A 12511-nucleotide genomic window follows, 5' to 3' on the forward strand; every position below is an offset into this window, starting at 1 on the left:
TTCGATCCCTGGTGGGCGAAATAAGATCCTGCATGCTGCGCGGCCAAAAAAAAGCAACTTCCCTCCACAGCTTCCTCTTCCATTTCAGTGACTCCGTCACCTCTCTCCTCCCTCTTGATGTTGAACTTTTATTTTTTATTTTTTTGGCTGCGTTGGATCTTTGTTGCTGCGTGCGGGCTTTCTCCAGTTGTGGCAAGTGGGGGCTACTCTTCGTTGTGATGTACGGGCTTCTCATTGCGGTGGCTTCTCTTGTTGTGGAGCACGGGCTCTAGGTGCATGGGCTTCAGTAGTTGTGGCACACAGCCTCAGTAGTTGTGGCTCATGAGCTTAGTTGCTCCTCAGCATGTGGGATCTTCTTGGACCAGGGATCAAACCCGTGTCCCCTGCATTGGCAGGTGGATTCTTAACCACTATGCCACCAGGGAATCCTGATGTTGAACTTTTAAAATAGCCATCTACGCTAGCGCCAGGTACTGTTCCAAGTGCTTTCCATGTATTCATTCATTTAATGTTTTGAAGGACCTAATGAGGCAGATATGATTAGTGTCCCTATTTATAGGTGAGACTGAGGCACTAAGATCTCGACTTACGCAAGCACACTTGGCCACTGAGTTAAATTTGTGCCGAGGCGGTCTGACTCCAGAGTCCATGCTCTTAACCCTCTTGGTTGGTGACTGTATGAGCAAATGAGAAATCAGATGGGATTGGGAGATGAAGATCTTCAAAAAACATAAAATATTACAGAGGTTTGAAAGCTGTTTCAGATTTCTTGCAGCAAAAGTTCCCTGGTGGACTCCCCTGGACTTGGCCTCAGTTTTTATGTCTGTAAAATGGGGATGGGATCAGTACGTATCACCTAAGATAGCAGTGATAATTCAATGAGATTAAGAGTGTACTCAGAAAAAAAAAAAAAAGAGTGTACTCAGCAGCTCATAAATGCCAGTGGTCATTATTCTCGTTATCCTGATAGGACACAGGAAGGTAACGTGGGACCCTCAAAACAGCACAGGCATTGAGGTTGGATGGAGCTGAAATCAGATCCCATGTCTGTTCCTTACTAGCTATGTGACCCTATACATGCCATTGAATCCAGAGGGTCACATGCCACTTAAATTTCCAGAACATTTTGGGAATTTTACATAGGGTTGGCAAGCCGTTTCCCCCCCACCCAATAAAAGTACATTAATAATTTTTTAGGAAATCTAACGTTTATTATCACCATTGTGTAATAAATGAAAGGACATTTTAATACCCCCCCCCAAAAAAAAGCAGGCGGGATATAATCTAAGAATAATGAACTCAGAACAGCGTCCTTGTTTTTATTTCACTACTGGGAACTTCTGCTAAGCCTCATTTTTCTTAGTTGTAAAATGGAGTGATAATACAGACACATGCACGTGTGATCTAGCTGATGTACCTGGTGCAAAGAAGGGGCTGAGGGGCTGTTAGCCTCTCCCCTGGCCTTCCTCTTGAGCTGGTTTCCCCTCGCTCCATCTCCCCTACTCCTTTTCCCTCTCTCCTCTTTTGACCCTCCTGAGAGCTGAGACAGGGACCAGAAAGAGCCATTGCACGGGATCTCAAAGGACTTTATTGAGGGCGGAGGGAGGTGGTGTTGATACGCACAAGACATAGCCCAGGTGGGAATGACCAAGAGGGAAAAAAACTCACTCCGTTGACAATGTAGGGACTCTGGGGAAAGGGGGCCTGTTTTCCATCCAGGTCTTTGAAAGGCGCTCTCTCCAGCCAGGCAGGGAGTGGGCCCCAGCTGGAGGGCAAGGTCTGAGAGAGATTTTACTATCTCTAAAGACAAAAGGACTTTTGTGTGTTATGATAACTGGGTGGGGTGGGGTGGGGAGAGGGGAAATGGTTTCTGGGAATGCGAATGAGATTCCAAGGGAGAAATAAGGAGGGTGAGAGAAAGAGAGACCAGTAGGTGAAAGAGAGACACCAAGGCAGAGAGAGTGACAGGAAGAAAAAAAACGCTGAAAGAGGGAGTTCCCTCAGGCCAGCTTCGGCTTTAACCTCTCAGTTCTGACATTCAGAGAGGTGTCTGGAACAGCCTGAAGGGATTGTCAGAGCCTGAGCTTAAACCTGGGTGCTTTCGTGGACAAGGACAAGCCATGCGGCTCTCAGTAAGTCACACCCCTTCACTAAGCCTCAGTATGCCCATCTGTAAAAGGGGTGCCTGGACCCTGCGGTGGCTCCAGTAACAAACACTGTGGGGGGGGGGGTGTCCATATGCTAATCTCAGTTATTTTTTAAAAGCTTGCAGCTGAAATGGTCCCATCTTAGAGAGGGAGACCACAGGTCCTCAAAGGCTGCCCAGAAGCTGGTTGGCTATTATTGGATGAATGAAGGTAGGTTTCAGGATAAAGATTATTTAATAAATACCTTTTATTGGATGGACAAAGACTTGTGGGGTTGAGGCCTGAGAGTCACAAAACTGCTGCCACTTCTCCTTCCAGCCCTGGCTCTGGGAGAACTGAGTCAATTAAAGATGCAGGCCTCTTTCCCAGAGGCCGGAGGAAAAAAAGATGTAACAGGTAAGAAGGAAGGCAAGGAGGTTGTTTTCTTCTGGCACATGCTGGACATTTAGGAAATGGAATCAGGAGGGAAAATTCAGACTGGTGAAGTAAGCCAAACTCATGTCCTTAAAAAAAAATCCCTTGACCCGGTCTTTGGGAAGGGACTCTTGGAGGGTCAGGCCCAGCTGGAGCCCTGCCGGAGCCCAGGGAAAATTCAGAACCACAGGAGCCTGTTGGATTTGAGCCCCTAGAAGCACATGTTGCTGTTGCAGCTGCCTTGGTAGCTGGGAGGGCAGGCAGAACACGGCCTCCCCATCTTGTATGGCGCCTCGCCGATCCAGTTGCCCCTGGAAGAGAAAAGGTCTCAGGGAGGCAGGGTCGGGGGACAGTTACATGGAGCCACCTTCACAGAGGTTTCCAAATCTCAGCAGTGCCACTGTCTGGCCCTGTGGCCAAGTCACACCTGCAAGCCTCAGTCTCTTCATCTGTAAAACCAATAGAAGACTTCCCTCCCACACAGGGATGCAGCAGCAGATCAAATAATGGAGCCATGTGCGCATGCCTCTAGCACCTCACCTGGCAGATAAGTGGCTCCCCAGGACATGCTGATTTTCTTATTCCTTCCACCCCACTCTCACCTCCCAGCACAAACACCCCCCTCCCCTCCCCAGCGGGCGGGTCTGAGTTTTAGTCCTGGATTCTGCCACCTGCCAGTTGGTGACAGAATAAACCACCTCATTTCTTGAGCCTTGATTTTATCCTCTGAATAAAATAAATAAGTGAAATGGTGTCCATAAAAATTATGTGAAAACACTTTGTAACTTACAAGGTGGTATGCAAATGAGAACTAGAATAATTAGATACTGAGTATAATTCACTCATGGGGGACATGCCCATGAAGCCTCTTTGTGGCCACTGCTGTACATTTATTTCTTCAATGGCCTTATCCCAAATCCATCCTACCTGCTCCGGAGTTAATCCTCTCAATGAACCACAGCCTTTAGGGAGGAGGAGGGTAGGGAGCCATTGCTTTAAGGTTACAGATTTTCTCTTTGGGGTGATGAAAACATTTTGGAAATAGTGATTAATGCCACTGAGTTGTATACTTAAAAATGGCAACTTTTATGTTACATATATTTTACCACGATTGAAAAAATGAATAACGTAATATACCCAAAACCCACTGAGTTGTACACTGCAAATGGGTAAGTTATATGGTATGTAAATTATATCTCAACAAAGCTGTTTAAAAAAAAGAACAAACCTTCATCATATCATTCTCCTGCTCAAGAACTTTTAGTGGCTCCCCATTGCCTGTGCAGGGGTTGGCAATGTAAAGGGCCAGATAGTAAATATTTTAGGCTTTGGAGACCAAATGTCTTTATTGCATGAAAGCAGCCCTAGACGATATGTAAACAAATATCGTAGCTGTGTTTCAATAAAACTTTATTTATGAAAATAGGCAGGAGGCCAGATTTTGGCTGTGAGCTGTAGTTTGCTGGCCCCTAGCTTATGAATCACGTCTACAGCTTTCAGTCAGGCCTTCCAGACTGCTCTAGCAGCAAGTGGATCCAGCTTACACACCTCATCTTTCCACAACTCGCTTCTCCATCCCAGCCCACAGATTTCTCTTTTCCCCCCTCTTTGTCTTCTCCAAGCCTAAAATCACTCCCCCAGTTCTTGCTAAGAGCTACCTAATAATCTCACCACTGGCCTGTAGTGTTAGTTACCTTTCAAGTCCCAGTGCCTTATTTTCTCACACATTAAACCAACACTCTTTGTGGACAGAAATGGAATCTTTTTCCTCCAAAAGTGATTGTTGAATGACTGTAAGTACAGTCAGCCAAGGTGCTTAGAAAAGTATGCATTTCTGGTTTCATATGGGTTCATTCATTCATTCATTCCACAAACACTTCCAGAGCATCTAGTGGGCATCAGGCCTTGTGCCAGATGCTGTGAGTTCTCCGTTTTCAAAAGGTGCTCCCGGAGTGAAAACATACGCATGCTTGTAAGTACATAAGAGATCTCCAGAAGGTTATGCAAGAAACTTACAGAGGGGAAGTGTGGGCAGGGGAGGGAGACAACATTCTGTGTTTACCTTTTTTCATACCCACTGAATTTTAAAGCATGTACATCAGTATAAAATGTAATAAAATTTTAAACAATCATAAATAAATATATCAAACGCTACCAGTTTTTCCAGCAGGAAAAAAAAAAAAGGTGTTCCTGGAAGTTTGGGGGCAGGGAATGTGGGTGGTGGAGACACCAGGGGTGATGGAATAAAAGTCATTCTTTTTTTTGTTTAATTTAACCACTTAGAAAAGAGTTCTGCTTGAAAGAACAAAGGTTTGAAATCACTGTAGTAAAAGGATACCAAAATGAATCAGGTCTATTTCCTGCCCTCAAAGAGTTTATAACCTAGTTATAATCCTGGCCACTATTTATTTAACATGGACTATGGGCAACTATGTACCAAGATCCTCTGTGAGCCAGGTAGCATTAGCCCTATTTTAAAAGAGGAGACTGAGACCCAAGGAGATGAAATGACTTATCCAAAGTCCTCAGTGTGTACATGGTAGAGCTGAGACCCAAACCCAGGTCTAGTAATAAGAATAAGAACCAACATGTATTCCAAAATATTATGAGCCTGGGGACATTACCTGGGTCAGCTCACTTAATTCTCTCAACAATTCTATAAGTAGATACCATTTTACTCCCATTTTGTAGATGAAAAACAGGCATGGAGAAGTTGAATCACAAATTTGAACTCTGACAGTCTTGACTCCAGAGCCTAAAAATCTTAACAACTATACGGTTAATAGTCAATGCTTCAAAAATTCAATATGTCAGCAAACAAATTGGAACAGTTCCTTAAGCTGTGTGCGACGGAATTTGCTTTGTTGCATTTTCCCATATCTGATAAAGCTGGGCTGCATTATGACACTTTGTCAATAGATGTCTCCATCTAACAAATATCTTGACTTGAGAATCTGAGTTCGGGCTACCAATGACTTCCAGAACATCAGGATAGTACAGTAGATAGAAAATGAAATCAAAAGACTTGTGCTTCAAACAGCTCTGCTACTTATTGGCTTTGTGGCTTTTGGTAAATCACTTAACCTCTCTGATCCTCAATGTCTTCATCTGTAAAAAGAGTAAATATTTTCCCAGTGTCCTTCCCTTTTTCCTTCTTTCTCTCTTTCATCTCTTCAATGAGATAATAAGGGGAAAGTGTTTTGTAAATGATCAAGAGCTACGTGAGAGTAAAAGGCAGTTATGACTATGTAATCTTGAAACTCTGAATATCATGTTTACTTAGAATTTGTTCCCGTTTGTGTATGAGAGTCTGTAATCTGTTTTATATGAGAATCTGTTGCAAGTTTGTATACTGTATGTTGGATGGGAACTCCCATCCCCCTTTCTCTGTGTTTCCAGGAGACTAGCATATGAAGACCACTCTTGACTTCTCTCCCACCAAGCTGACTGGAGAGTCTGGGAGAAGCAGCTGAGCATGCTCATTGCATCCTTCCTTTCTTTCCTATGGGACCTGCCTGCCTGTAGGGAGCATGTATTCCTGGTTGCTCTATTTCTTGTGGGAAGCTTAGAGGGGCTGGCACTGCACTTAGAAGAGGCCTATGGTTGGCCAATGTTGCCTGTCAGTGGATATGAAGGTCTAATTCAACAGTGAGATATTTGCAAGCCCACTTGGCTGGCAGACCTAAGCCACATTCTCCACTGTTGGTTTCATCAGGGACACTGCCTATCCACCTGCCTTGGTCCTCTGTCTATCTCCCAATCGATTCTGAAACTTGGGTAAAGAAAAAGGATTCTTGATTGACTCTAAAAGTACTGAATTGTATGATGTTCAGGTTATTTAGAACGGAGGAGGGCAGGGTGTCCTGTATGTCTTCCTTTTCTGAGAATCCTGCCCACTCCACCTCAGGGTCCACCCTCCAGCCCCAGAGCCCCCTCTGCCTCAGAGCTGCACTCACTTAATGGCGTAGTTGCAGACCAGGTACACAGCCTGGTGCCAGGTGCTGCCCAAGACACGGATGCTGCCACAGGTGTGGATGGCACAGCCCAGCCGATTGGAAGATGCCCACACCATCTGGGGAGGGACAAAGACAAAGGAGGCTGTGAGAAGGACTTGGGGCTGAAAGGTTCTTGGGCTTGCTGTGTCAGGGTGGATGCATTAGATGAGGTTTTCCTGGGGGAGGCACCTGTCTCAGGGTGAGGGGACTAGAGGCATATTGTACTATAATGTTTCTCAAAATTTTTTCCACTATAACCAACAGTAAGGAATACATTTTATATTGTTACCCAGTGTACCAACACACACACACACACACCCTTACCCCTCCTCAAACAATTTGAACAAAAGTTTTATGAACCAATATTTAATCTTATCATATAGAATGATATATGCTAATATGTTCTATACCTTTCAATTAGATTTCTTTCTTTCTTTTTTTTCCCCTTAGTGACCAATGTTTGAAAATCATTGTCATGTTGGAAGTTAAAACACAAACTTTGGAGTTAAACAGCCTCGGATCAGAATCTCAATATCACTAGCTGTGTGACTTTGACCAAGTCACTTAACCCCTCTGTGCCTGGTTTCTCCTTTGGTAAAATGGAGGTAATAATATTTCATGAATGTCAGGAAGGACATTTGGTTTAGGCCTCACATTTCCTAGGGGGTCTCAAATTTCAGTTTTTAACATTTACTGCAAATGAGTCACAGAGAGATTGGCAGACCTGAAAGTAGACATTTTTCCTACCATTGAAAACTTCTGGTCCTATTTCTTGCAACATTATACTGCATTGTATTTTTATGTATAATAAGTGGTAACAACTTCAATATTAGCACTCAAAATATACTACAATCTTTTGTAATCTTATCTGGTGTTTCTTTTTTTAAGATAGCAGGAGCCTTAGAAAATAAAAAATACTAGAAAATATTTGGACCTATTGAAATCAAAGGCAGTCTTGAACTTGTCAGACCACACATCTCCATTTTGGGGTCAAACAATATGGTCCGCCGACCTAAGATCCTCAAAACAAGATCCAGTTCAGCTCAATTCAATGTACACACAACTTTCCAGGAACAGGCTCGTTATGTAAAAGGAAGTCTGTTAAGGGCCTCTGTTTTATTTCTAATTGCTGTCCCACCACATTCTTTTTCTTCTAAGGTAGAGGATTTGTTTTCTCATCAGCCCTACATCCCAACAAAGGTGTACCTGGGTATAGTGAGAGCACACAGGGCCACTGCAGCGCAAGGGGCAGCGCGGGGTGCAGTCCTTCGGGACCGGAAACAAGTAATGACGCTTCTCCTCAGACCAAGACTTCACGAGATCCACCACCGAGCGGTACCTGCAGAGGCGGAGAAGATAGAAGAAAAGTCACTCTGCCATCAGCGTGCTCAGTGACCTTGTTGAGTGATGGAGTGAAGGAAGGGCAGAGGTTCACTCACCGGCCAGAATGGATGGAGAGGTTCTGGCCCACGTATCTCATCAGCTGTGAGGGCCCGTGGGCCCAAATGCACTGCGTGGCCCAGGCCTCAGCAGACCTGGCCAGCCGCTTGTCCCAGACCTGGGAAAAAGAAAGGTCATGAAATTCCCCGGGGGAACAAACACCATCATTTCAACAGTGTCTAGAGATGCACGTATACATGGTACGTTGACTCCCCATCTCCTTTGGAACCCTGCAACCAATCCACTTGATAAATTAGAACACTGAGGCTCAGAGAAGGCTTACGACTTCAAGGTCAAAGGCAAGTCCACACCAGAGCCGAGATCCACACCTAGGTCTCTGACTCCTAGTCTAATGCCCTTTTTCCTTCACTGGACTTCAAGTTTGGGGCTCTCTGCTCCGAGCAGGGTCCCAGGGTATGGGCCTAGGAGTTCCCAGCAGTCCCTAGAAGTGACTCAGCCCAGAGTGATGGGAAGAGAATGGGTTTTTTTTTTCATTTATTGTATTTTTTTCAATGTGTTTATTTTATTTTTTAAAGATTTAATTTTATTTATTTTTGGCTGTTGCTGCGCGCGAGCTTTCTATAGTTGCATCGAGCAGGGGCTACTCTTCCTTGCGGTGCGCGGGCTTCTCACTGTGGTGGCTTCTCTTGTTGCGGAGCACGGGCTCTAGGCGCGCGGGCTTCAGTAGTTGTGGCTCGCGGGCTCTAGAGCACAGGCTCAGTAGTTGTGGCCCATGGTCTTAGTTGCTCCGCGGCATGTGGGATCTTAGTTCCCAGACCAGGGATGGAACCCATGTCCCCTGCATTGGCAGGCGGATTCTTATCCACTGCGCCACCAGGGAAGCCCCCAATGTGTTTATTTAAACATTAAAATTTTTTAATTCAAAAGGTTCTTTTTTTAACAGTGAAAACATGAACAAATTTAATATGTAAGATGTTTGAAGGAGGAAAAGTGGAGACTCTTTCATCCCCGTCCTACACTCGTCCCTCCAGCCACCCTGACCCTGGAGGCAACTGTCACTGTGAGTTTCTTGTGTCCTGTTCCAGAAATATTCTACACCTGTAAGTATATCATATATGCACATGTATATTTACATATGTAATTATATATCTTATATGGTATATACATAAAATAATTATATATTACATGCATACAATAATTTTATATATATATATATATATATATATATATATATATATATATATATATATATATATATGAATTTTTTTGACAAATGGCAGGACTCCAGACATTCTATTTGGCCCCTAGCTCTTTTCACTTAACCAGATGGGTTACCTTAATGATGATTCCACATTAGCACGTAGAGAATACCTTCCTCATCCTTCGTAACAGCTTCTTAATTTTCCAATCTCTGAATGCTCCAACTTTTATAACTTGAAAAAGCATCACTTTGAAAAAAAATACTAGTTCCCTTCCACTCTGACTTCCTGGGATTCTGAGATATTATTCTTTTATTCGTTTCATCTGTTCATTCAGCAAATATTGAACAAGGACTCACAGTCTAACAAGGAAATGAGATGTTAAACAATCATTACAATTGGCAGGTGTGAGAATGTGAAACGGGACCCGGTCTTTCTTGGAGCCAGAGGAGGGAAAGGGCTCCTTAAGCAAGGGATGTTTAGCCAGATACCAGTCCTGTGGGCTGAAGCTAGCTAGTGAAGCAATGGGGATCCCCAAAGAGGGGTCCAGACATCTCCCCAGAGATGTTGGACTCATCCATTTTTAGGGAAAACAGGAATGTTTCCTTCGTGCCACAAAGGGGTGAACTGAGGTAGGAGCATGCAAACATCAAACCCACACTCACTGACACTCCTCGGGCCCCTGGTGAGCTGTCTAGCTCTCTCTGTCCTACAAAGCATGCAATAATTAAACACCTGCTGTGGGGAGGGCCTCGCACACAGGCTGGTGCTCAATAAATGTGTCATTGTTTGAAAACTAGAAGGCCTTCTACATGCCAGTCACTGTGTTAATCAATGGATGAGTCAGTTAATGAACAAATAAATGGCTCCGCCGCCTCCAGCTGCCTGCCATTTGGGCTCCTATCCCCACCCCTCCCAATACCTTATTGCGACCTGATGTCGTGTTACACGTAACTTTTGTGGCTGATCTTTGTTTTCTATCATCCCCACTAAAACGGAAGCTCTGTGAGGGACGAGACCTTGTCCATCCTGTTCTCGGCCGCGTCCACGAGGCTTAGCGTGGTGCCTGGCTCCAAGCAGGAGCTGGTACGTAAGTGAATGGACACGCTGCAGAAGTATAAGCATTTGCAGGCTGTTGAGGGAGCAGGTGTTTATCTTCGAGGGGGCAGGTCAGCAATCCCTTTGCCTAAAGAAATCTGTAGGTGGAATGGAAGCCTATCTCTCCAGGCTGCTTTGGGACAATGGTCCTGGGGGAGGGGCTGCGATAAAGAGAAAGGTTCCCTCCTCCCCTCTGGAGTCTGGCTTGTGGGGGGACGGGGGTGAGAGCCCCCCACCCTGCCTCTTTGAAGGAAGACATCCCAGCTGCCTCTGCTGGTCAGCTGCTGTTTCTCCTCAGCCTGAGACCCCCACTCCCACTCCAGGTACCAGACCCCATCTCTCCAAATTCTACCTCCACAGGCTTGCTGAGGACAGTTTGGGTGTGTCCATCAAACCCCTGGGGCAAAGAGACAATGGCAGGGAAAGCTCCAGCCACCCGCCGCCCCCTGCGGCTCCCTGGCTGGAAGCCAGAATTCTTGGAAAAGGTATTGTGTTAGTTAAGACAGCTTTAGCAGCCGGCAGACCTGGGATGCAATCCCAACTGGGTGACCTTCAGCAAATTAATTCTCTGCATCTTGATTTCTTTATTTGGAAAATGGAGATAATTCCCACCTTGAAGGAAGAGGGTTACACGTAAGTGCCTGGCGCACAGGAGATGCTCCATAAGTCACAGTCCTCTGCTCCTGCCTGCAGAAAGGACCTATACAACCGCCTTAGTTTTCTCATCTGTAAAATGGGCAGATGAATTCCTGCCCATTCCACAGGACCCAGATGCCCAGATACTGGCTAGTGAGGCCAGGCTCGTGAATGGTCCAGTCTTTCCAGGACACACTGAGTGGACTGGCGTTTGCTGGAGGAGGCACTGGGAGGGCATGGGGACTCACCATATACTCCATGTTGGCGGCAGGTGGGTGCACGCTGGCCCGGATATGGTTGTGATAATCCAGTAAGGCACTCATGTCCCGGGCAGAGATGTGGCGCTTCCGCCGGTACCGGGGCACCCCCAGGCCAGTCAGGGGTCGCACAGCTGTGCCCTCGGTCTGGGCCAGTGCCAGGGTGGCATTGGGCATCAAGGCGTTCATTGTCTGGCCTGCCCAGAAGAGCAGGCCTGCCAGGCCCACGGTGCCGGGCAGCAGGGGCATAGCTGGCTGGAAGGGTCACACGTCTGGCCTTGTGCAGTCAGAGCCGGCTGCCTGGAGGGGGCGGTCATGAGGGCACCAAACCCTGAGTGCTCTCCAGCATTACCACCCCAGAGGATGCTATCTACTGGGAACTTGGCAAAGACCTCCTGACTCGGCTCTCGTCCAGGGGCGCAACACCCCATTCTTCCCACCCCAGTGGACTAAGTGGATGGGGCAATGGGAAGAAATGCCCAGACAGTGGTTAAATCTGGGCCAGGCACTGGGGTGAGATGACGCTGCCACTTCAAAGCCAGGGTTTCATCCCACCAGCCCAGGAGGCAGACCCCCGTCCTCCCCAGCCTGGACACCCTCTTCACCAATCTTGCTGGAAGTGGGCTCCGTCGGTGCCCTCAGAGGGGCAGCGCCCACCTTCCCCAAGGTATAGTGCAGGACACTCTTGTCCCTGGGTTGCTGCAATTTCGGGATTGAGAGCAAGACAGAAAGAAGCAGAAAGAAAGTAAAATGAGAAACAGAAAAAAAAATGAGGGAGAAGAAAAGGTGATTGACAAAAAGAGATACAGAGAAAAGGCATGAAAGAAAGAAAAAGGTAGATACAAGAGAGAATGAGAGACAATGACGGGGGCAAAAAGAGAAAAAACATGGGAGAGACAGAAAGAGAGGTAGAATGAGAGAAAGGGGAAAAAGAGAACAGAAAAAATGGAGAGAAAAGAGAAGAGAGCCAGAGAGAGGCATCCGGAGACGAGGCACCAGGCTCTCCAGGGTCGCGTACCCAGGATGGGCAGCCCAGGCGGGTGGCAGGAGACGGCTGAGGAGGCAGAGGACCGCTGCAGACACCCTGGCCCGCCTGGCAGCACAGCGACTTTAAAGGTCCCCCAGGAGGTGATGGCATCTGACGTCCCAGCTCCACAGCCCTCTCCCCTTCCCGCCGGGACAGACTTGTCCAGGAGGCTCCGCCTGCTGGTCTGTGGGCTTTTCTCTCCCGCCCTCTCATGCCTCTGCTGTTCCACCTGGAATGCGCAGGGCTGGGGCTGAGCTGCTGGTCAGGATCGGGATGCAGTCATGGCAGGGATTCCAGGACAAAATACCACCTCCCCTCTGGAGACCCCAGATCCGGA

General features: G+C 46.6%; 1 protein-coding gene across 1 annotated transcript; it reads right to left on the reverse strand.

Moving 5' to 3' along the window:
- Window positions 1–918: 918 nt before the first annotated feature.
- R3HDML (R3H domain containing like) lies at window positions 919–11434 on the reverse strand. The gene is given in 6 exon segments (XM_082430433.1): window positions 919–2772; window positions 2776–2872; window positions 6518–6633; window positions 7763–7895; window positions 7996–8114; window positions 11139–11434. Coding segments are annotated over 6 exon segments (756 nt in total). The 5' UTR covers window positions 11397–11434; the 3' UTR covers window positions 919–2739.
- Between the last annotated feature and the right edge of the window lie 1077 nt (window positions 11435–12511).

The sequence above is a fragment of the Balaenoptera physalus genome, assembly GCF_965194825.1.
Source record: "Balaenoptera physalus genome assembly, chromosome: 16".
Classification (NCBI taxonomy): domain Eukaryota; kingdom Metazoa; phylum Chordata; class Mammalia; order Artiodactyla; family Balaenopteridae; genus Balaenoptera; species Balaenoptera physalus.